Source organism: Cygnus atratus, chromosome 3 (genome assembly GCF_013377495.2).
Source record: "Cygnus atratus isolate AKBS03 ecotype Queensland, Australia chromosome 3, CAtr_DNAZoo_HiC_assembly, whole genome shotgun sequence".
In the NCBI taxonomy this organism is placed as follows: domain Eukaryota; kingdom Metazoa; phylum Chordata; class Aves; order Anseriformes; family Anatidae; genus Cygnus; species Cygnus atratus.
Genome location: NC_066364.1, coordinates 4,614,514 through 4,640,873, shown reverse-complemented (window position 1 = coordinate 4,640,873; position 26,360 = coordinate 4,614,514). Strand labels below are relative to the sequence as shown.

Here is a 26,360-nt window from a genome sequence, read left to right as displayed (position 1 = left end):
TGTTCCCTTAGTCTTTCTTTTTAAAACGTTCATCAGCATATGCCTCATTTCAAATGCAACAAATGTAAATATACTTTTCCCTGCACAGAATTTTAAGTGAATGTCCAATAGTTTCGAGGGCGGTTTAAGTCAGCCTAACAGATGCAAACAGTCTTGGAGCTGGAGTGGCATCTTTCAGTGCCCTAAAAAGATTTTCCATGGGCAACAAAGAAAACTGTCACACCTTTTCCCATCACCGCTTTAATTTATGCTCAGTAGCGAAGTTTTTTTCATATTGATTTCATAATCACTTTAAGGCAGAACACTTAAAATAAAAAAGAGCCTTGAAAAGGAAGGTCTTACAGGGCCAGAGCCAATATGGTGAAAGTGGGGGAGAGAGCCAGGACTGTAAAGGTTGTTTTGTAAAGTGGGGTTTTTATTATGCACCGACTCTCTCCGCATTTACTTAACTCTTCACGGGCTGTTGAGTAGGTTAACACCCTTAAAGGCCTCTTTCATGTCCAATACCTCGTTTGTTTGTAGAGGAAAATGCGTCTTTAACACATTTCCACTGGGCAAAGATTTAGGTTTGGTTTGTTGTGGTGTTTTAGCCCCCAACATAAGGAAAACCCAAAGAAAAACCAACCCTTTAAAGTCTTTTATGATTCCAATAAAAATATTTATTAAGGACGGCGAAGATCCCCAAATAATAAGACTTGTAACAGGAGAATAAAGAAGTGAGATCTCTTCGGATGTGCACCAGAAGCTGTAGACAGGCTTTTGGACGGTTCTTCACGCCACACTCACACATGGGTGCCTATGTGTGCGCACACAGATGCATATTCATCCCCACCTATGTGCGGACACACGCACAGAGAGACTGGGTTCTTCAGCCCCTTTGTTACACTCTTACGACTTGTGTAGCCGACAAAGCCCAATCGGTCTTCTGTTGTTTATGCTTTGTGTGCACACTTTGTAAGTCGCTGTATATATGTCGCTAAACATATATATGAATTTAGCACTGTATATGTATATTAATACACACTTAATATACAAAAATATTATATAAAATGCATTTTTACAACGGTGCGTGCAACTATAGAGTGTGAACACACTGTTCTTTCAAGAGTACTTGTTTTGTCCCTCTATCCTGCCAACATAACGGCCGATCTACCTCCCCAGTCCAGGAGAAACTCTTATTTAAATGAAAATGAAAGTGACAATTACCCTGCATTTCATGGGGTAGGGACAGGCTGCAGGATAGCAGTGCGCTTTCGCCAGACCACTTGAGTTGGATGACAGTAACGTGTTTTTCTAGCTCACCCTAACTATTGTTCCTGAGCGAATCGTGTAACAAAGCAAAAACTATGTGATCTGTCTGTGGGTTTCTATATCTGATTTCTTTCTTTCCTTTCTTTCCTTCCCCCCTCCCCTACCCCCCCCCCTCATTGCTTAAGAGCTCAGTGGAGGCCCAATGTGGACTTGTACTGAACGGGCAAGGAGGTGTGATAAGAAGAGGTAAGAGGTTACAAATACTTGCGTCTATCAATTTTTGTAAAAGTGAAACCCTCTCTATTTCTCTCTCTTTCCCTGCTCCACTGTTAGGTGTAGTTTGGATTTACTGCAGAAATAGTGGTAATTTGACGTTTGACAGAAGTACGTTCAAACTAGCTTAGAGCACTTCATATTTCACAGTCCATTTGCTCTTTACAAGTGATTTGTTCCTCAGTAGCTCTCGGATACTCTCGCTGAATCCAGAGCTTCCTTGTCTCCTTTTATCATTCCCCGTTTAACCTGGGGATCCCTGACAGTGAGTTTGAGAAACGTGCTCCCTGGCGCCAGATTTTTAAATCGGCGGTTTCATCTCGTGTGGGGAACGAAAAGGTTTTTTTGGAAACGTCGTTTCAATAGCGCTCCAGACCGGTGTGGAACTCGCTTTTGACAGCGTCACTTCGTTTGGTAACCATCTGTCAATGTAAATATCTAAAGTCAAAGCTAGAGGAAAGATTTGGAATTCTTGATAGATACCCATTTCTTCAGCATTTGCGAGATCTGAGTATTCTGGTTATTTTTGTCATTATTATCATTTACCTTGAGGAGAAACAATATCAGTCTAAAGGCCTGACGTGGGAATACGTTCGAACAAGCTTGAAAAGCATAGTTTCATTCACAATACAAAACGAATAATGCAGTCGGGGGGAGCACACTTCTTGGCTCAGTCTCCTGGAACACGCACCTCTTGTCCCAATATTGCCTTTCCTTGTTCGTAATATCCACCTTGAAAAATCGATATTTAGGAGATATTTTAGGCGACGTGATGCTGCCGCGGCAGAGAGCTGATTTCAGCCACCACTTCCTTAGACAAAGCTGTAACAACAGCCTCACACAAGTTTGTAGATGGCGAGCAGAGATGGAGGGAAGGCGCACGTGCGGTTAAACCCCTACATGAGAAAGAGTGCGACCAACAGTAGAAGACCTCTCGGGCTCTGCTCACACTGATGCTAGTCCAGAGCGACAAGGAGGCTATAGCACAAGAGGGGGGGAGTGTTTTTCTTTTTTGTCTGGGCTTTCTGGGGGTTCCCTGAGCGAGCCGCGGGGCTGAGCCGGGCAGCAGCGGTGGCGCGGTGGTGCTGAAGGGACAGCTCCCGGAGCCCGAGCCGGGGCTGAGCGGCGGAGCCGGCGGAGGGGAAAGGGGAAAAATTTGGGGGGATGGATACCAAACATTTCCCGGCCCCTTCCCCGGGCACAGCTGGCTGTGGAGAGGGTTTGGCAGCGCGGAGGGGTTGCAAACTCCTGCCAGCTTCGTGCTGTCGGTGCCTAGGTCTTCGTCTCTCGGATTTCAGCTGATGCTAATTATCCCTAGGAAAGGGGATAATTCTTTTCGGGTTTGATCCCAGAGCTGACCTCCGAGAGGCAGAGATCGTTAGCTGAAAAAGACCTAGCTGCCGTCAGCTGAGGTCTGAGTCTGTAGTGTTTGACTGTCGTTCTTATTTCCCAGCTGAAGGGCGGCTCAAATCTCAGCTCAGCTCAACTCCCGTTTATTCAGTTGCTGTTAAGAAGATTCCAATTACCTGTGCAGATGATTGTAGTCAAGTCTCTCTCTTCCCCCTCTCCCTCCCTCTCCCTCTCTTTTTAAAGCGATCAAATTATTCAAAGATTTAAAGATTGATAGTAAAGGAAATCCAGCATGAAAATGCAAGGTTTTCTCTACCCTGATCTAAGTGCAAAACTACTACTGCACTGCTATCTATCTCTTGGCATATTCAGGGAAGATATCAAAGGCGAGAGTATAAGTTTCAAATGTATATTAAAAATACATAATAAATATTTTGTCCGACTTCAAAAAAAGCGATAGGTGTTAGCAGTAATCAAAACATCCTGCTCCTAAGCGCTATACAGTATCCCATATAAATAAATCACACTTCTTTTCTAGTAATACATCAATAAGAATATATTAACTCAAGAGTGGCTTCTCTAATATTTTAAACATCTTGTGTCAGATTTTTTATTTTATTTTTGTCGCTAATATATATATATTTTTTTAAAGGTTGCTTTTGAATACTTTAGATACAATAGCAAGAAGGAAAGGGGAAAAGGAAGGAAGAAATGGAAGGAGAGGAAGGAAGGAAGGAAAAAAGGGAAGAAGGGAGTGAGAAAAAGAAGGAGTGAGAAAGAGGAAGAGAGGGAGAAAGAGAGAGGGCGAGAAAAAGAAAGAAAAGGAAGAGAGAGAGAGAGAGAAAGAAAGAGAGAGAGAAACAGAGAGAGGGAGGGAAAAGGAAAGAAAGAAAGAAAGAAAGAAAAGAAAGAAAGAAAGAAAGAAAGAAAGAAAGAAAGAAAGAAAGAAAGAAAGAAAGAAAGAAACGAACTTCCCATATACTTTCCCATGGGAATGCACTATTCAATAGTTCTCTCAAAAAAAAAAAAAAAAAAAGCAATCTCTAAGAAGTGCCATGCTTTGCAGTCCTGGTATTAATACTGATAGGAATGACAAACATCACAAACACGTCTTTTCCCTGCTTCCATCTCTAGCTGCCATTACTCATATCAGCTGCCTTCTAGATTGTTTAGTGCAGTGATTTGGTGTTTGCTTTTAATGAGGCTCGGAAAGTAAAAGATTTTTGCAAGGCTTAGGTACTGGCAAGCTAATTACTAGCTAGAGAAAATATTTGCCACCGATTCCAGGGCAGAGATCCCCATGCTATCACTTTCAGTTAATGGTGTGCAGGATTTAGCCCGGAGCTTCCCTGCTCTAACCATCAGAACCAATAATCTTTACTTTTCCTACTGCTCGTGTATCGATAGCTTCTCTAGCCTCAGGCAGCGGCTTTGATATGTTAATATTTCTGAGTACCAAATTCTGCAGAGATCATATTAATGTTGTACATACAGAGTGGAGCTTTGCCTTAAAGTTGAATATTCAGATCGCTCGTTTCAAAAGAAATCACTTGAAGAAATGAAGCTTCTATTTACAGGAGTCGTCTGTGTTTTTTAGTGATTAAAAAAATCCCTCCCCTCTTATACTTTCCTATTAATCGTCTCAGGCTTTTATTACATACCCATTCCCTTTTAATTCCTCTCTAGGTTGTCATTTTAAAAGCAGAAGAATCTGATTCCTGCTTGATTTCTCTCTCTCTTTCCCTTTCTTTTTCTCTCTTCACCCCTCCCCCTTTTTTCTTTTTTTTTCTTTTTTTTTTTTGTTTTCTTTCTCTCTCTCCTTTTTATTTTATTTTATTTTATTTTATTTTATTTTATTTTATTTTATTTTATTTTATTTTTGGTGGGGCCTTCATCTTCAAATTCCTTCCAAACCCCCTTCTATACCCGTGCCTTACCCATCCCCTGGACATGAAGTGTATGCAGGTTTGGTGTCCTCACCTCCATATATTTGGATTAAAAAGACAACACGGTGACATTTGGCCTGCATCGTTTTATGAAATCGAGATGGCAAACTCCAAAAAAAGCTCTTGTTTCGCCTTGTGATCATCCATCGTTCCTGCCCCAGGCTAATTTCAGAAGCTTAAATACTGCTATCGCCTCTGGGCCCTGAAGAGAGAAGGGCCAACCTATCGGCAATAGCTCTTTTTCGATTGCCCTTGGCAACATAAAATACAAACTACTTTGAATCAAAACATTTTTGGGGAATTAATATGATCTGAACTCTGCACGTTTTAAGAGATCTTGAGTTTGTCAAATCGCTTAGAGGTGACTGACATCCGAATGCATTAATGCCTAGCTAGAAATAACCCTCAGATCTTATTTGATTAAATAAAAAGGGGGTGGGGGAAGATGAAAAAAAAAAAAGAGAGAAAAAAGAAGAAAAAATAAAGAAATGAAAAAGAAACCCACCCTCTTCTTAAAAGCTAGAGCATCAGTCACCATAAATTGCCAATAAAATCCGGTGAACGACGCTTCCCTTTCTTGCCTCTGCCTTTTATGTACTTAGTCGTGGTATCGCTTCTTATTTGAAAGGCACTCGCTGAGCCTTGATCCTGTCCCCACGTCTAATTTTAATTTTTGACACTCAAAACTACCGCCTAATGACTCAGTCATTAAGGGCAAGACTTCGGGCAAGATGTTGGAGGCGGATGAAAGCAGGGGCTGAGGGCTTTGCTGCCTCTCCCCGGGACAGCTTTCTCCCCTGCCCCTTGGGTACAGAGGAGAGGGACAGGAGAGGGTGCTGGGGCATCACCGCGAGGCCCCCGCGGTCCCATCCAGGCAGCCTGGGGCAGACAAGGTGCAAGAATGGGCAGAGGGGACGCATCTCCTTGCCATCCCCTGCACTAGCAAACTGGAGTTACCAGGCTAGCCTCCACTGCCAAAAAGGTGCCTGAGGACCCCCTCCCCGCCCCCCAGCACCTCCTGCCCCCACAGCACTGCTGTGTCCGGCCCCCCAAGCAGGGGGTCTTGGCAGCCCAGGGCAGGAATGGAGGGCTGGGTGCGGTGGATGAGGTCCCAGCGCCCAAGCCGGCAGCCCACCGAGGGCAGGGCAGATCCTCTCCTTGTCTTCCCTTTGTTGTTCTCTTCCTTCCCTTTTCCCGGCTCTTCTGAACCTTACAAGAGCCTCGGGACTCCTGTAATAGCCCATCATTGTGTTCAGATCCTAATGCACTGTCATTAGCACTGTTGTCTTTTTCTCCTCTTTTCTTTTCTATTCCAAGGGCCAATTTAAATCGCATTAAAATCCTAAATAGCTGGCTTAATTAATGGCTCTCGCGGCTCCAGCTGAGATAATCTCCAGCCGACTAAAATCACCGCCTCCCCAAATCGGGTGGCGAGTGTTAGCTCTCCGGGAGTTTCGGGTTGGGGAAGGGGACGGAGGGGGCTGAGCTCAGTGCCCGGAGCCAGAGCGCTTGGTTGGCCGGGAAGGGAGCGAGCCAGCTCCCTTTAAAAGGGTCCTGGTGGGAGCAAGACCTTTGCGACCTGTTTGGGGAAGAGATGTGAGGTTGGTTTGGGGGGTGTTTTTGTTTGTTTTCTTTTCTTTTGATCTCCGAAAGGATCTGTTCCGGCTGCGCGCGGAGTGGCGATAGTGCGGATCCCATTCACTGCGGGGTTGGTGCCGCTCTCCAATCAGTGTTTCTGGGGTAGAGGTTGTGCATTATGTGTCTTCTGTCTTCTTTTGCTCCGTTCCGAGCTCTGGCTGCCGTGATTTGCACAATCCCGGCTTGGCTCCCCTTAACGCACACAGGGCGTACGACGCACAGAGCGCACAACACGCGGAGCACTCCCCGGCACCTTTCAAATTCAGACACATACGCAGGGCACAAGGTCTGGAAAAGCACGACCCGCGTGGACACACACCAGGCACACCCTCGTGGAGAGCACAGTTCCCCCCTCCAACACCGCTTTCTCTGCCCCACGCAGTGCTCACTCGTGAAACACCACGGGCAGAGCCCCAAAGCCTTACCAGTCACTCATACACACACCCTATAATGCACACAACCCCAAACCTTCCTCCTGCAGCCACGCAGGACACAATGCAGGCTCACCTACCAGCAACTCACAGCTGTATTCCCAAAGTGCTCATAAGTTCTTCTGGTTTGTGTATAAGAAAGAGGAATGAAACAGATTTATTTTCTTTTGGCTCTATTTGGGGTTTGGATTCTATCTTTCACACCAGGAGCTGCGAAAGTGCTCCCGCATCAGTTCCGTTACTTTTGCTGAACTCCTGGGTGACTGAGATTTTAAATCCTTTTGCATCTTGATACAATTTTTAAAGTTAACTTCCTGGACCAATCGCTCTTATTTATATTATTTTGTTCTTGTCTTTGCTTCTCCCAAGGTATTTTTTTAACGTTGTCTAAACTTAAAATTCTTAATGCTCTTAACAACTTTAAAAGCTGTATGTAGGTAAAAGATGGATCGTAAAAACTACTGACCATCCCCTCTGTCTTTCTGTCTCTTCTAGTTTACGTATATATATATAGCGTATATGTGTATATTAAATTGCTTTGTGCATGCAGACATGTCTGTGTTTCCTTAGCAGTAAAGCTGTAGTAAAGGATATTATCACAGAATTGTTCATATATATAGGAAGAGCTGGTTTACTTGACTAGGTACATGATGCAAAGTTTGTACACGTCAATAAAACAAAAGAGTAACTGGGGAAAGCAGGCAGTACCTACTATTTTTTTTCCTGACAAATGCAGATGAGTTTTAGAATTGTGAATATTTAGCTCCCGAGATTAATGACTGGATCATTTGAGGATAACTTGGGGAACATTTTCAATTGCTTTCAGACCCTTGGGAACTGAACATTGGATTAAATAATGCTGATAAACCCTATACAATTAACGGCTAGCTTAGGTTTGTACTTGCTAGGGAAAAAGAAAAAAAAAAAAGAAAAAAAAAAGGTGAAGAGAGGTAGGTTTACATGTCTTCATTTTGCAACGTATTGTACTTTTGTTAGAATTTCATAACTGAGCAGAAAATATAGTATAAGCTGGAGATTCCCATGAACAGCACCTGTAGATATAAATAATAGACTAATAAAAAGCATAGTACATTATTAATATTTTATATAAGATTAATCAGTAGGCACTCACACATGCTTATGCTTAATAATGTACACAAGCACACACACAAACATATATCCTGGAAAACAAAACAAAACAAAACAAAACAAACATTATTTCTGCACTGTTGGCTCTGGTAAATAATGATTTTTCCTCCCGTAGCTATATGATATTTATAAGTGAGTATTTTAGAAAAGGGTTTACCTTCTCTTGAATTAATATAAAGTACCTGTCATATTGCAGCTGTTATGACTAACAAATAAGAAATGACATTGTAGAATGTTTGTATCTATAAAAAATACAGACGTTTAAAAAATGTTTGTATTGAAAGTGAAAAAAATATTTAGTAACATCAACAGATATTTTGTTTATAATAAAGCAATGGTGTTACTTATCATGAAAAGCATGAAACATGAGAATATGGATTTGCAATGAGAAAATGCACAAATACTTAACCCTGACAATATTAGGGAGACATATTTCAGCAGATGTTCAAGTGTACAACTTAATCAGAATAAATCATTTCACTCTAGAAACCCTATTGTCCTGTTTATCTGTATAAAGGGAACCCTACAATCAAAGCAGACCAAGCTCTTTTTGCATCATGAATTATTGGGATTTTCATTGTGTTGACAAGACTGGAGTATGTTGCTCTTGGGTTAGAGCATGTCTATGTTGTTCTTGCTGCTGTCATACAGAACTTGTCATCAGCGTGTCTTGGCATTTTGCACTGACTTACGCTATTTGATGGAGAGACAGGAATAAGGAAGAGAAATACTCTCCCAATGTTTGTTGTGACTACTTTTTTCAGTATCACTTAGCCTAACTTTTGTTCATTCTAGGCATGGGAAACAAAGCAAAAGTGCAGTTCACACAGAGTTGCACTGAGTATGAACCAGCCAGCTACAAAGAAAAGGACTGGGTCCCAGAAGAAAGCTAGCTAGAATTAGTATAGTTTCTCCTTCTTCCTCTCCCTTGGAACACTTGAAATTAAGTTAAATTTATTGTAGCTGAGATGACTCAGAATATGGCAGAATCAGGCCCTGGGTCTTTCTCCAGATGTGTTTTGCTGCATAAAGCATATTTCTTCCTCTCCTATCCTTTTCTTTTTGAACAATTGTATTTCTTGAAATCAACGTGAAGGTGACAGATCAGAAGGTAAAATTCTGTCTAGAAGAAAGAAAAAGTAATTGAATAGAGTTGGATAAAAGACAAGCCCTGAAGAAGGGTTTTTGTGCCTGAAAGCTTTCCTTCTTTCTTTTTGTTTCCCAAATCTATCAGTCGTAATATAAAAGATACCCCACCTTCATCTAAGTCTTGTTTTACTTGTGCCTTTAAACCTCTGTGGATGTAACAGCACAACTACCACAATTTACAGTCATCTGTAATGCAGTATCTCATGGCAACAGATTATATGTGACCAGACCATATAACCACTTCACTGTGGGAATAAACAGTTGTCCTAAAAATAATTCTTTTAGCATTCAAATGCTTATTGCACATGATAGCCATAGCAGGAAATTGCTGAGGTCATCTCCTGAATGATCCTATTGGTTATCTCACCTTCCACCCACTCTAATATTCTTTTCCTAGCCTTGCAGTAGGACCATTTGTGTGGGTAGCATCAGAAAGTAATGGCCACAGCTTTCCATTCTTTGTGTACACTGGCGGGCATATTTCTTTGTCATGGTTACGTGTTGGGATGTTCTTCTGATGAGCTGACAACTTCTTATATATCCTAGCACCAAAAGATAGTCTGTAAAAATTTCTAAAGGAAGTAAAATCTGCCAAGAGGAATAGAGATTTCCAGGCTGAAATGATAGACTTATCAAAGGCATTATTTCTATTTTCATTTTGAGGGCATTTTCTTCTGCTTCTTCAGCTGTGACAGTTAGCATCCCAGTTCTCAAACATTATGTTATCACAAGACCAACTCAATGGTTGAACAAGGATTGATTTTTCCAACAGCACCCACAGCAGCATTGGGTGACAGCTCATTGTTGCCACTTTTGTTCAGTGCAACATAAACCAGACCTTGTCCTCTCCTCATTGAGCTGCATTTTAGAAAATCATTCCTCCATTCTAACATATGATCAGAATATGGGGGAAAGAATACATTAAAGTGTATGTGTTTGAAAGAAAGAACCCTTCATCTTCGAGTTTGGTTGCACTTTTTCTTTCCTTTCTCTTTCCAGGATGCTTCTCTTTGTTTACAGTCACTCCTTTTCCTGTTTACCACCTGGTGTAAAGGCCATGACTTCATCCATCTCTTCATGGTGGTGTTTGTATGAGGAGGGCCTTGCCTTCAAAACTGCACACAGTTTGTGACAAGGACATAGCTTTGTCTGTAAAACACCACACTGCTCTCTGTTATTGAGTCAATGAATAATTAATATAGTGAAATAATTATATGCAACAGATTTTACTTCCTTGTAATTTACAACTTGTGCTCCATGTTTCTGGAGAGCAAATTGCTTAGACATGTTTTGTGTGGGTTTTTTTGTTGTTGCTTTGTTTTGTTTTTTATCACTTTTAACCAATAACTCACTTACCTGGAATTGCTTTGTTTGAGACCGTGTTACATAGTCAAAATACTTTTAACCACTTTAGGCTGTAAACAAACTTCTAGTAAATAGTAATGAGATGTGTTCCAGTAAATTCTGGTTAGAGTAGGAACAGCTGCAGGGTAACATGTTTTTGAATTAAAGGAACAATTATTTATCTGGCATAAATGGTGCACATACTGGCTTAACCTGGCAAGAAGATAACGTTAATATCACACTGATTATAGTACAGTCTCACTCATTATAAAATTTACAGACTTATTAAAGTAAATAAATATGTACCCATTGCTACTGTTTTCTTGACACACATATATGTAAATGTGTATATATGTATTTGTGTATCAGTGCAGTGAGAAATGGCAAACAAACAAATCTACTCAGTGTTAACACTTTTCAAAAATGTACCTGACAGACCAGAAGTTTGAAAATGTTGATTGAAAATTTTTTTAGGTTTCTGTGCAGCCCTGTCTCAGTCAAGGAAAAAAAAAATCTATCAGGCATGTGGCACCATATTTCTGTATTTGAGCATCTGAGCTCATAAATTGTAACTCTCAGCTGTGCAAAAATGTGCATAAGTGCCCTTGATGCATATATATTTTTGTTGATGCACAGTTTGTCTCCATATTCTGTCTGAGAAGTGGACACAAATATCTATCCTGTGGTATAATTGGGCAAGTCATAAAATAACCTGCTGTACTGAGTCAGGATCTCACCCATCTGGGATTTATACTAAGAGATGTTCTTTTCTGTTTTTGCTGTCAGCACAAATGTTTAAATATACCTTCAAGAGATGAAATATTTGGATAGGAATTCTGTTTGCCTTATGTAAGCAAGCAATAGTCTGCTTTTAATGAAGTTTAATCCATGAGTTATACTTCTCCGTCTCTGCTAAAGCTGGAATGTATATAGTCACCTTATTTTTAAGAGGGATTACTTGTGGAAGAAGGAGTAAAAGTGGTCTGAAATGAGCTATTCTATTCTATTCTATTCTATTCTAGAATTCAGACTACAAACTAAATTTTTAAGCATAATAAAATGAGTTCTTGCAGTGCAGTTTAGAGTGTTCATAGGAAAGATGAAGTGATAATGGTATTTTTAAAACCAGTATATTTCCTTTAAACGTGAATGATGAGCACAGATTCATTCTGCTGTAAGAAGGTCTTTATATCATCGTCCTTGCAGAAACCATCTAAACTCCTTCCAGTAGTGCATTGAACGATGTGATATTTTATACCACTGTCATATGCAGCTCATTCTTTTTTCTCATCTTTCCCCAGGGGAGAACTGTGAATGCAGTGGTAAGATTCATTTCTTCCCCAGAATTTTTACTGTAGTTGGGTTGGAGAAGGCAGGTCAAAGAGTGTTTTGCACTTGGTGATAAAATATATGCTAGTCCTTAAGATTTTTGTTCTCTTGGATCAGATCCAGATGAAGTTTTCTCTCTTGCTTTCTCAGAAATTAGCTCTAACTTAAAAGCTCCATTTCGCCTGAGGAGTTATTGATCACAGTCTTCATTGAAAGATTTGGTGATCATTCAGCAGTTATAGACCCAGGCCAAGTAATTGTCACTTTCAAGAGATAGCCAATTCCAGGACTAATCTGAGGTAAAGTGATGTAGTTCAGTAGATTTCAATCATTAACATCAGCTGAGGATTTGACCTAACTTTAGAGGGAGTATATGAGAGTTAAAAGGTGAGGAAAAGAGTTCTGGCTGCAAATCACTGCAAACCTATAGTGGTATTGCATCTTTGTGGTTCTAAACACTGCTATGAGAGTCTAACTGACCATTTATAATTGGAAACAATGTTTTAAATGTTTAACCAGCTGATTTTCTTAAATCATGAGTGATACCTGAATCTCATTCAATCCCATAGTGTTACTATATCAAATACAAGGCTCTTTTGGTGACCTTATTCAATTTTTGTTGATCATGAAATCAAATGAGGTAGCCATAATGAAGTATTTTGCCTGTAAAACTTATGAGATCTAATAATCCACTTTTTCTGTATTAAAATATAAATTAATTATAATTTCCCAAAGCAACAAAGTGATGCAATGTTAAAATAAATAAATAAATAAATAAACATAAAAAAAACAACAAAGCAAAACAAAAAAAAACACATCAGAATTCTTTTTCATTATTGAGTTTGTCAAAATATGGAACATGAAGATTTTCCAACTCTAACAGTTCTGTTTTTTGCAGGTGGAACATGCGTTGTTAACCCCACCGACTTGTTCTGTTCTGTACCTGGTCGCTTATCTCTACTCAGCTCCACTTCAAAGTACAAAGTGACCATTGCAGAAGTGAAGAGGCGCCTTTCACCACCAGAATGCCTCAATGCTTCCCTCTTAGGAGGCATTTTAAGAAGGTAAGTTAAAGGCAAGAATAATAACTACTAGACCGTTCTGTCATTTCTGTGATTTCATTTTCCTCAAAAAGATTTTGTTCTCTTTCCCCACTTGGGTAGGTGACCACTGCTTGGGAAAGCAGAATGAGATGAATTACGAATTAAGACATTTTCTAAGGAATATTTTAATGATTAATAAGAAAAATTAAGATTGTATTGATATTCTTTATGGAAAGTTTATGTTTTCGTTTTATTTTACCCCCTCATTTCAGTTACCCATCACAGATGAACAGGTGTTTTGATTTGAAATGAAAAAAAAACTCTGTGTGTGTATAAAAATTATTAGCACTATAAATTAACCTTTTTTGAGAAACTATTTCAAATTAAATTGTTTTACCAGATGTGAAACAATCCTCACTGTAAAAAAAAAAAAAAAAAAAAAGGCTTAGGGATGCTTTTTTCTTCCATTCAACCTTTCATGCCTCCTGAGCACAGAAAAGATAGAGTTGGCAAAATATGCTGGTTTCATTTTTTTTCATTGTGAGATGCTGCAGGAGAAGCAAGTAATTAGGTATGATTTTGTTTCTAACCCTTCACTGACCAGAGTAGATGCTTGCAGAGTGTAGTAGCAGAAAGGAGGAAAGTGGCAGACTCTGCCTCACATTACAAGTGGAAAACAAGGAGGCAACCGTAATTCAGCCAGGCATATGTGAGTCGCAATGTCCCTGAGGCGTCAACTTAGATGACATAAGCTACTTGAATGCCCTTTGATCAAAACTAGCTGGAAAGTCATAGGCTATTTCACTGCTGTCACTGAAGGCCACACTGATCCCTGTACTTACACTGAAAGTCATTTTATCCAACCTGCTATATTCTAAGATATGTAGCAGCCCAAGAGCTCTCTTAAGCCATATTGCAGAGTAAGGACTAGATTGCAAAATTGTTCCAGGGGGCATACACCCCATTGAACTGCCTCAATAGGCATTGAATTCCAAAATATACATCCGCAAAAATTGTCCTCTGCTACTGCTTCACCCTGGAGATGCTTTCAATTAGCAGTTACAGAAATGTTCATTTTAAATACTCATACCAAACTTCATCAATACCACTAAAAGGTATTAAGAATGCAAGGGCATGAGTGTGAACATAGGTACTCAATTTTCTCTTCTGTTAAAACGCTTGAATGATCCCCATACGTTTTTGACCCAGACCAACTATCATTCTACCAAATCATCCTGGGGCCTGGCTGATGATTTATCCAGGGGCTGCTCCCAGCTGGCAGTTCGGATAAAGCAATTTTGTTTTACAGTGCAGAGCGTAAATATATAGATGTGGTCAGGCTATACTAGTAGGTCTCAGGACTAGAGAACAGACTCGGACACTGCATAGTTGACAAGCACAGATATAGTGAAAACAAAACTGCTTCATGATTTGCCCAAGACCTGGCAGGGTTAGTTTTGCATTCCATTAGTTATCACCATCAGGATATTTCCCCAGCTTGCTGTTCTCAGTAGACACTTCCTGACATATTATATAGTCAAAATTGTGGTATCTCTCAGTGGGTAAAAGTGACCATAAAAACTGGGGTATTCCTTCCTCTGCCTGAAGGAACTTGAAGCTGCATCTCAAAACACCTAGGCAGACACTTTTAGTAATCAGTGATGGGTTATTCTAGGCTGGAGGACCTTCAGTCTCATTTGAGAATAATTAAATATTTGTTAGGTGAAAGCGAAGGCATAAAAGTGGTGATGACTTTACTATCTAATGACCAGGCCATTCATTTGGGATGGGAGAGATCTGGGTTACAGTCACTGCTCTATTCAATGTTTAAGCATTTTAACATTAGTTATGCACCTCCAGCTGGCTGCTGTATTCATTGAAAAGACACAGGTTCAAATTCCCTCAGGCTGAACAAGAAATTGAACCTAAGACTGCTGCATAAGTGGATATGCTTGAAAAGCTTCAAACACTGAAGTACTGCAGAAAAGCAGTTGTGGGATGCATCAGGAACCATTTTGTGAGAACAAAGTGACGTAGGCATCTGGGATAGGGGCATAGATAACCAAAGATGGCTGAGATTTTACCATCAACATTTTTTATTGGCTTATCCATATTCTTAGAAAGTGCTGGGCTTCATATACCACATTTGTTTGTACACAGATTTCTACATAGATCATATAGGCATAGCTGGAGCTGGGTTCCACATAGACATCTGCATTTTAGTAGCTCTCTGGCTTCCTTTTATAGTCATGTAGAAGAAATTGGTAAAGATCTCTTATTCTAGACTTGTTTATTATCAGCCTAGAAGTGTTTGTTTCTCTTTTGATTTTCTTGGGAGCCTGGGGTGGCTAGGTCAGATATAAGTGACTACACTGTCAATATTTACATTCAGTCATTGCAATCCCAGGCTCAGCACCCAAACAGGCCCATGGGTCCCACTAAGTAGAAAGCTGTGTGAAGATCTGATACAACTTTGACATTTTAATGTCTGTCAAAAGACCAACCTGAAAAACTCACACAGTGTGAGTAGGTAGTTAAGAATATAACTCTGAAAGACTTTCCATTGATGTCATCAGAGCCGGCATTACTGCATACATTTGCCAATAAGGTGTACACCATTTCTAGATAGAGAGCACAATAAACACAAATTTCTCTCTCCTACATTTCTCTTCTGACAGAGCAAAATCTAAGAATGGAGGACGCTGCTTGAGAGAAAAATTAGACAGACTGGGACTGAATTTGCCTGCAGGAAGAAGAAAAGCAGCAAATGTCACACTCTTGACTTCCTTGGTAGAAGGTAGGGTTTGTAATACTGCAGTAATATAAACACAATTTAAATGCTTTGTATTAAAACACTTTTCAGCCACTGTGTTAAGTATCATAATCTGTATTTTGTACAAAGAGGAGAACTGATTTGCCCAAAGCCACAGACACAACCAGTGGCAACATGGAAGTTCACTCTGAGATGTCTTTGCTCCCAGCAAGTGATTTTGTCATGCAGTTTCCTCAGCATTGATCTGTGCTTTTTGTGCTGGGATCTGCCTTACAAATCGATGATCCAAGAGTTCTTGTGAGAGATGAATGTCTTATACCAGCTCTACAAGTAGGTTTGTTTATACTTTTTTTTTTTTTTTAAACAACAACAACAACAAAGAACACTTGTGAATTTCCTGGAGCTGATCCAAAAATGTGATATTTTTCCTTCCATAAGAAGGCCTATTATTTACACAACCCTCTTCATCTTGCACATAAATGAATGAAATCTTTTTTTTTTTTTTTTTTTTTTCTTCACATAAACTCTAGGCAGACCCAGGAGATACTTTCTTGGCCTTTATTTGTTGTTTAAATACGATTCACCAAATACTGATGTGTTCTTCGAACATTCAGCTGGGAGATGCAGGTTCAAACCCCTCAGGCAAAGGGAAGAAACTCTACCTGAATCTCTTCTATTCTGGGTGAATCCACTAAGTACTCAGTTTGTTGTTTGGCTGCAAGGAGCAGCTCTGGGAATTTCAGATCCCTCCTTCTTGATGTTGAGAGCATTCAGCTCATCCTAAAGGTCAACACCTTCTAGGATCATAACCTGAAAAGTCCATACAGATCTAGGCAAGTAGACTGAGGTCTCAGCACATATTACCACAGAATCACAGAACTACAGAAAGGCTGAGGCTGGAAGGGACCTCTGGTGATCTTCTAGTTCAACCCTTCTGCTCAAAGCAGGGTCAACTAGAAGAGGTTGCTTAGGACCTTGTCTAGTCGGGTTTTGAATATCTCCAATGATGGAGACTCTGGAAGGCAGGGAAAAAGCACTGAATCCTCAAAAAATGAGATTTTTCAGAATCTAAGAGAAACTGGGATCCTCATGGGGCACTGAGCACACAAAACTACCATGGGGCTGCTCTGAAATACAGACATATCCATATCACACTTTCCTCTAATAAAGAGAAAGTCCAAATGAAGTTGCAGAGTTAGGAAAGGTACCAGTTTAGGGGAGTAAGGGCTGTTCCTTCATGAGTCTTGGGTCTTAGTAGAGAAGAATAAACAGCTATGTGGCCAGACACTCATTCATTAGAAGAGGTGGAGAGGGAGAAAACCCTATTTCAGTTGTTGGCCTGGGACAGATGGCAATGTAGTTTTACCGTAAATCACAATTAGAATTTTTTTTTTTTTTTCCCCAGGAATGTATCTGTCCTTGCCTCCCTGCCCTTTGCTCAAAGCCAATAGCAAAATTGTTATCAAGCCTATACCATTGCTTTTGTTAATGGACTGTTCTATTGTGATATTCTAAGTGCTAAAGATATACACTGAAGAGAATGAGTTCACTAGACCTGCTTGCCTAGACATGATAAACGTAGATCTTGTCTACTAAAATTATTGGGAAAGGCACCACCGTATGTGTTAATATTCCAACAGAAATCAAAATGAAGCTCATTTTATGTCTATGCAAACAATGTCTATGTAAACTTGGTTGTTTTCATTGAATTATGTGTGGTATAAACTATCCTCCCTCTCTGCATGCAAATATTACTTCCAACTGGTTATAACTTGCAGCACAGCTTCTGCAAGGAAGCCCATCCCTCAACGGCTCCTGATGATGGATGAGGCATATATGGAAATACACAGGCTTACTCCAGATTTTAGAATCACAGAATCACAGAATTGTAAGGGTTGGAAGGGACCTTGAAAGATCATCGGGTCCAACCCCCCTGCCAAAGCAGGTTCCCTAGAGCAGGTTGCCCAGGTAGGCGTCCAGACTGGCCTTGAATATCTCCAGAGAAGGAGACTCCACAACCTCCCTGGGCAGCCTGTTCCAGTGCTCCGTCACCCTCACCATGAAGTTCTTTCACATGTTGGTGCAGAACTTCCTGCACTCCATTTTGTGGCCATTGCCCCTTGTCCTGTCCCCACAGACCACTGAAAAGAGGTTGGCCATATCTCTTTGTCTCCCACACTTAAGGTATTTATAAACATTGATAAGATCCTCTCTCAGTCTTCTTTTCTCAAGGCTGAACAGACCCAGGTCTCTCTGCCTTTTTTCATAGGGGAAGATATGAAGAAGATATGCAGAAAACAGCATTGTCTTTTAGTGGGTAATGTTAATACACAAACTGATGTCATAATCTGTTAGTCTTATTGAATCCCAAAATCTCAGGTGGACTATGTGGACTTCTCATTTAGACCCTGTATTGTGTCTCTCTTGATTATGGTAGATACTTTTAAGTTAATTATTACAGAAACTAACAAGGTCCTCACAGTCTTCATTGTATTGAGGCCTTTAATATTCCTGTAAGGTAGGTACGTTCTTGACCTCTTCAATATCACTTTGAGGTAAGAAAAGGCAAAACCAATTTTGTGGTTATTATGCATTTTGCCAAAGACATCTCAAAAGTCTCTGACACAACTAAGATTTCTCTTCATCTGAAATACATTAAAATTATTGTGGTTTTGGGAGTCCTTTGAAGTTCAACAGAAAAACTGCAACGAATTTCTAGGGTGTGGTGATAAAGATCCAGATTTTATGAAAATTATTCAGCTCTCCTTTTTTTCTATAAGCTTGCTTTTCTCTGGGTTCAGCATGGCTGCTGGCTGTTTACTGTTACGTTTTTTTTTGTTGTTGTTTTTGGTTGGTTGGTTGGTTGGTTTTGATAAGCTTGCATCTTTAGTGTCTTTGGTAAGAAATTCTGGGGCCCAAAGTAGGAATTGTTGGAGATATCAGTTCTGTTCTTTATATTGTCATCCACATAGATCAGCACAATGGGTGGAAAGACAGACTGGGAGAACAACCGCAGCACCGCAAGACTCTACAGCAGTGCTGGACTTAGCTTTGTTCAACCTGTAGGTGAGGGATGCCCTCTAGTGCCTAAATTAGAAGAAAGGAAAGGTCATTTTTCTTACCAGCTCTAAAAATATTTTTTTTAAATCCTACTTCTTAGCTAATGCAATAAAGGCTCCTCCATTGCTGGCATTGCCAAGGATAAGCTGGTTCAAAGGAGTCAAAAGCATCCCAGTAAGAATATGGAAGGATGTGAGAAGATGGGAGATGTCCCCATCAGGTGTTTGGTCACTTATAAGGCAGAGACATAGCATAAATGTTATTGCAGATGCAGGTAAAAGAAATACATGAATGAATTTAAAGACATTTAAATGACATGAATTTACAAAAAAAAAAAATCTGGAAAAACACTGATGAAAAAAATATGGAATTTTTTTTCCTGTCAAACCTAAGTAAAATACTAAATTCACTAGACAGAGCAATGACTGCATTCATCATTTGGGGACCAAAACTCTTGAGAAAAATCGATCAGCATTTATTTTTTTACTCTGCTAGCAACTGTCAGACTCTCCCTTCAGCCTTTGTTTTAATATCCTTCCACATTTTCCCCCTCCCTTCTCATCCTACAAACTGAAAAAAAAAAAAAAAAAAACACTTTCATTCCACCTCCTGCCTGTCTCTCCTCCCCCTGGGTAGCATCTCTGCTGGGTAGAGCATCCAGAGGAGGTGAAGCTGAAGAGAGAGTAAGAAGTTCAGATTCCAAGTGTCCCCCTCCTGGGACACTGCTTCTGCCTTCACTCTTCATAGGAGCATCTCTCACTCTTGCTAGACCCAGGAGAGGCTCACACTGCTCCTTGCACCTGCCCACAGAAGCCTGTCAAGGTACGCAGGCTGGTCCCTCCACTGAGGCTTTCTAGAGCTGTCTCTTCCAATTCAGCTTCAGCAACTGTCCTTTTCCATCATGCAAAGCTCTCTGGTCAATTGTCAAACTATATAGGAAAGGCAGCACTGCCTATAGCTACAAAGACATGCTGGATTTAAGTAGAAAAAGCCAATGATCCTCAGCACCCATTCTTTGTCTCTGCAGAAGGAAAGAATAAGGGACATTGCACATAGCAAAATTTAAATTTAAGGTCGAAACAAAGCAATTGGCTACAAGTGCCAGATATTTTAGGGTTTTCTACCTTTTGTAAAACTACTCCCTAGCATAAATAATAACAAAGCAGAATACTGCAAATCTAAGTTGAAAGAGAAGAAGCCAATCCATTTACATTTCCAATATTTCCACTTTCTCCCCTAGAATAAATGTTTGTCAAAAATTTAATGTAGAAAAAAATATTTTATTATGTTTTGTACAAACTGCTTTCCCCGGACTTGTTTTACTGTGCATTAATGTTAGGCAACTCCATTCACTGATATTAAATATATATAATATATATAGGAATATAACACAGTCCACTTCTAAATACACCATCAGTGTGGCAGTTCAAAATGACATATTTGCTCAGCTATGAAATATGATAAACAATGTTCTGTAGAGTATTCCATGTTTAGATTTGATGTTGTAATTTAGAATGTCTATTCCATATATCACATGGGTGTACTTGCTATATGTATGATTATCCGTAGTTATAAAGTACATTTATAACCTACATCAATTTACCCTTTCCAGTATTTTTTTAAATATATTTAAAACATTTGCAGATTTATTTTTCTCACACAACACAATAGGCACTTTTTTTAGCTAAAATTTTTCCTACCTGTAAGTAGATACATAAGTCCTCTAGTTTCTTTTTTTCTCTTGACTGTATTTCTCTATATACACTGTTAGCAGTCAGTCATAATCACAATCCCAGCCCCAGGCAAGATGAGCAAGTTTTATACTTTTATATATTTTTTTAAGATCATCCAACAGGTTTAGTATAATTTCTTAGCTGTAGTAAATAATATACACCATCTCTGGAAGGATTAGTTATAATGACTGTTCATATTTTCTTTCCTTTTCTTTTTCACATTAAGTGAAAACATTCAAATTTCAGTCAGTATATTGCTGTCATGTTACATAAATGCCAACATTCTATCACTTTTTTTTTCCTTGAAGAAAGCAAGTTTTTTTATTATTATTATTATTTTATTTTTTTCCAATGGCTAAATGCTGAAGTGCTTTCCTGAGTACATTCTTTGTGTTGTTACTTGGGTCTGACTGGGATCAAGACAGAGCTGTCCGAAGAATGGTAATTCCACCTGATGACAGCTTCGAAGGGTTTGCTTTTTATCTTCTTTCTGCACTGGCATGAAAACAAATCTATCATGTATTTTAATAGAGTTTTGCCTAAAAGCAAAACCTGATACTGAAAGGAGGAGTAACAGAGTAATTGAAACACAAATTTTGAAGCACCTCAACAAAAATTTAGAAGTTGTAGCTTAAATTTGTAACCTCTGGGTGTTTTAAATGCAAGGCTGGCAGTCAAGTATATGCCAGTATACAGGCCAGTATATTCTGTGTGATTAACAATTAAATCAAATTAAGTTAAATTAACAATTAAGCATTGAATTAAGTTGCTTAGTTGTGGAATTTACATGGCTGGAAATATTCAAGACTAGGTTGAAAATGCCCTGAATAATGTCATCTAAAGCCCAACTTCAACAGAAGATCTCCAGAATTCCATCCAACCTGGACTTTTCTGCATTCCATCTGATCTGCTTGCCTTCTACGGTACATCTGATCCATTTGCCTTCTACTTTAGTACAGGATGATATGTGCAAATAAAGTGCATAAAAAATGCAAATTAAAGTGCAAATTTATCTCCATCGACTAGGGAGTCTTAGCTCAGATGTCAATATTGATTTTTAATCACATGAATCTCACTGCAGGTATTCTCAGACGGAGGTGTTACAGGTCCTGCATCTCTCCTAATTGTCTGTCTAGAGCATTAGCACGGTCTCCAAAGAACCAGGGTCCAATGTCACCACTCAAGATGGCACTCAAATAGTCAACTCTGAAAACAAACAAACAAAACTAATGAGCAGATAAACAAAACCAGACAAACAGATACCCTAATCCCAAAGCAGTTCTGGAGCATGTCACTGTTAGTCATTCATACAGATGTGCTTCAACATATGCTTCTGGTAGCTGACCTATTTTTACCTTCTACTTTGAGATGAGTGCAAGTGTGATCTCAAAGTGCCTATTTCCCACCAGGGAAAGACTAACTTAGGCACAGATGTTCACACTCCAGTCAGCTGTGTTTGATCAGATAAATCCTACACCAAGGTTGTCAGAGTGACAACATGCAGACCGGGGAATGTTCAGTAAATCCTAAAATAAATTTCTGAGTTCTCTGTGTTAATGGAGAGGGGCAGATATTTCCAGAGGCATGTGGCACCTAATATGGAGTTAGGTGACAGTGTCCAATCTCTGTAGATGAAGTGGGGAGAAGTTCAGTGTCTACCTTTGTCAAAGACTTTTCACAAAGCCTAGTCAAGTCCTGTGCACTGATTTCCCCACATACAAAACATCAGCTGTGATCTTCATTGTCTTCACTTTTCTTTTGTGTGGTCAATTTTGATTGCAAGCTTTTCTGGAAACAGGATTGTTTCTTGTGCTGTACTTCGTGGGCCGCTCATCTTCAGAGTGGGGCAACTGTACTGTGCCTGCTCACTTAACTCTTAAGAAAATATGTTGAAGTGCACGTTTTTTCTCATAGTTCTCTCCTGGGGTAGGAAGCTATTCTTCCTTTATGGACAGAGAAGTGAAGCACCAAAGGCTGAATCCTGTCTGTTTAAAAAGTTTTATTCCCACTTCCCACTAATTTCTACTACTGATGATCTGAGTTTACAAAACTTGCACAGCTACACTAGTATACTGGTGGCAGTTGAGGGAGATGAACCTAAGTGTCTTGAGTGGTGTTTTCTCACAACAGGAACATACTTCTTATCTTCTGGCTGGCACCATCTGAAGTCTAAGTATGAGCAGGTGAAATGGACTGAAATCTGTATCAGAGATTGGGAGTGGATGTCTGTAGACAGATGAGACAGATGTAGACAGTAGATGAGTGACTTTATTTATTTTTTTAATGATGATAGAAATTCTGTAAGAAAAAAGTAAAATAAATCCTAACTGACTGACCTGTTTTGTTTACCTACAGGGGAAGCATTACATTTGGCTAGAGATTTCGGCTACACCTGTGAAACAGAGTTCCCTGCCAAGGCAGTGGGAGAGCACATTGCCAGACAGCACATGGAACAGAAAGAGCAGACAGCAAGGAAAAAGATGATCTTAGCAACAAAGTAAGAAGTGGGGGGGAAATAATGTCATATTGAAAAAGAAATCTGTCTGCCACTTTTCCATTCTGAATCTGGGGGCTGCAGGGAGGAGTGGGAGTAAAGATCTGTGATTGTGGAGACTGCTATCACAACAGTATTCACTGACAGAAAATGAGAGCAAGCTTCTTTAGAGATGCTGTAAAAGGAACCTTATTTACTATAATGAGGTTTTAGTAGTTATGTTCTCATTGTCTGCAGTTAAGGAGGCTTGTACATCTTAGTCTCAGATTATCTGATTTAAGTGAGTGGAGAGGACATTATTACATGGTAAGAGATTTAGGCCAAACTGGCTTTGTCTCCTGTTTGCACAGCAGCAAATACAAGGATATGTGAAAAGGAGATCTAAGTTTCTGCTGAAGTATTAGTTTCTGCTAGATAATTATCGTGAGTCTGCTGAGGGAGTGCTGATTTGCAGAGGGACAGATCCTCTCTGCTTGTAAAATTGCAAGGGTTTCCTTGAAGTCAAAGGCACTGGAACAATGTACACCAGCAGGGGAGCTTTGCTAAAGCCATTAAAGACACGCAGAGCCACCCGACTTTGCTCTAAACAAGCCACTCACCTCCCTGGAGCAGTAACATTATGTTAGGATAACATTTCATCTAAGTTAATTAGCCTTGATGAGGGAAGAATTAGCCTCTATGAGCCATGGGAAACAGGAATAAATAGTCTGCATGGCATAACATAGACCTACACTAGGTGTGTGGTATGCTTGCATGGGGTGGCCTCGAATATAATCAGATATTTCCAGAGCTTACCGCTGTGTTACACAGGAAGGCAGCAGGAGAGCTGAGGCCAGAAACCAAGACATCATCCACCTCTTTTCTCCATTGCTGGAAATGTTTGAGAATGATACATCCAACAGAGAGTAATCCTGCTACAGTAGGGGTGAAGGCTGAGCAGCCACAGAATTGTCACTTATATCTCAATGTCCCTGTGTTTTGCCTAGTTGTGGGGGAACAGGATTGCTGGCTTTGATGTCCTTCTTGTATCCAGAGCTCTTCACCTTGAAGGTGACCCAGAGGTGACATGCACTGAAACCTCTCTCTGCATTGATATATAGCCCATCAACAATCTGCACAATCTGCATCATATAAGTTTTTAAGATCTGATTGTAATGCTGGGCACTATATAAGCAAGAGTTAAGACATTGCCACAGCTCCAGAATTTGCCCTGCCTATAAATGTTACCTAACCTTGATGGCAGAAATCATCTGCCTTGTTTTCTGGCTCTAAGGAGAGATCACTTTGCCACAGGTGATAATGAGCAGTGGATGACTGCCATGTCCTACCTCCAAAGGCTGTCCCACTGGGGGACAAGTAAGAGTCTGCCTACCCTTTCTCCCCACTCCATTTCCCTCACTCTTTACTAGTGAGGTGGGGAATCATGGGCATACATTACTCCAAATGTCCATGAACTTTGGGTTTAAGATTTTATTCTGCACTAGTAACAACAACAACAACAAAAGTTTTTTTTTTTTTTTTTAATCTCAACATTTAAAAGCACCAGCAAATTGATCAGTGCCTCACCAATAGTCTAAGGATAGGCCATATCCTACTGAAGTCAGAGCAGTTATTAACAGGGACAGATGGGTCAATGTGTGTGCTACTACTGCCCTCTCCTGCCTGGAAGGAGAACAGTGAGTGCTTCACAGGCCAGCCCTGTCCAGATACCACAGGAAACGCAGGTCCACGACCATATCAGCATGGCATTTCCCAGCCATACCTCCATGTATCTGACATGTATCTGACGGTAGATACTCTAGTTATCTGACAGAAGTTTATATTATTCAGTTGATGTATCTAATATCTAGGTTTGTAATTTAATTAAATTCATAATTTCCTCATGCCTTGTAAATTGAGACACTAGAAAATGTGGTGGATAGTTATGCTGTCACCAAAAACGAAACTGAAATTGCAGGGTGGAAAAATCATTCAAGGCAAATTATGTCTGTGGAAACAAATGGAGTGTCATTGTGCATGTGCGTTGCTACTGTCCCACTGGGACAGAGCCAGAAGTCCTCAGAAGTGTGCCTTTGGTAAAACCAGTGAGATCTTTCACAAGTGGGGTGTTAAGGAAAAATAAGAGGAAAGAAAAAAATATGTATTTCTGCAATTCCTAGTAATATATGTGAAAATCTATGCTGGGTTCAGACATCCATCTTTAGTGGCTTGGTGCCCAAACACAATACCTATCACCATTTGAGATTAACTGATTATCCAGCTTAGTTATCAGCAGCTACTCGAGAAGGGCATAAGTATCTTTTTATTGCTATGTCATATTTGCCATTTCTTATGGATGTCTTTGGTATTACATATCTATGTGCACCTAAATAGAGACTTTAATGTCTACAATGTAGAAGTCTCCAGTTTCTGGTAGAATATCTCATTGTTATCAAGGGCATCTACATCTTGTAGTCAAGCAATATATCTACCCTGAGTGGAAGCAGTTCAGCATCCATGCACAGAACTATGACCCATGTGTTAATAAAGAGGCTGCTGTTTTAGATGCCAATAGCCCTCTTTAACTCAAACACGGCACTAAGCCTGAGGCAATTCTGTTCATTTCCCTGGTCAGCCCTACCTGGTCAGAGGCTACATTGACAGTATACTGACAGTAGTACAGTGAATGAAACCGGGGCAATTTTCTGTCACGGAACAGACCACATTCATTGTGCTAAGCTACCTGACCTTCTAAAACTACCTCTTGGAAATAATTCCTTGCATTTGCTAATCCAGGACCCACCTAAAACAGTACTAGTTGATGCAACAAGATGGTGTCATGGCCTATGCTGGTAATTTGATGGTCTAGACAGTGAAGAATTGGAGCCTTACCTGACCATTATCATGGGAAGAAGAGATGATTGCCAGTGCAGTGTGGAACACAAGTGACAGAAAGGGCAGAACAGGAGTTAAGCAAATTTTGGTTAGGAACTGAATGGGTAAGAATGTGACAGACAATGAGAGAAGCCATTCCTATGATTCTACTTCTCCACTTTCTTTGACTGAGTAGATGATTATTTGGGCACTCCAGAGCAAGGTGCTTAAAAAAAAAGGACTGAATTGTCTTAATTCTGGCCAAAGGGTGCTGATGGTGTCCTGTTAACTCTAGACATTTAGGGAGGCTTCAAGACATGATTATGCAACCCACAAAGAAATCTAAAAAAAATAAAAAAATAAATAAAAAATAAGGTGTTTGGACTTAGAGGGCCTTTAAGCATGGTTTGGTTAACCTTGTAGGGGTGTGGGAAAGACCATTAATGGCTTTACAACAGGGGATAGAACTTGATCAGGCTGCAGGGGTTACAGGTAGGACAGGTACAGAACTGATGAAGGCCACATCAACAATTCCACTTGATGG

At 40.0% G+C, this 26,360-nt stretch overlaps 1 protein-coding gene across 1 annotated transcript in view; it reads left to right on the top strand.

Moving 5' to 3' along the window:
* TFAP2D (transcription factor AP-2 delta) overlaps nucleotides 1–26,360 on the top strand; it is a 49,903-nt gene that overhangs the window by 3,539 nt on the left and 20,004 nt on the right. The window contains exons 3-6 of the mRNA XM_035563697.1: nucleotides 1,437–1,497; nucleotides 12,759–12,924; nucleotides 15,582–15,700; nucleotides 22,825–22,966. Coding sequence (XP_035419590.1) covers nucleotides 1,437–1,497; nucleotides 12,759–12,924; nucleotides 15,582–15,700; nucleotides 22,825–22,966 — 488 coding nt within the window. The remainder of the gene's footprint in view (nucleotides 1–1,436; nucleotides 1,498–12,758; nucleotides 12,925–15,581; nucleotides 15,701–22,824; nucleotides 22,967–26,360) is intronic.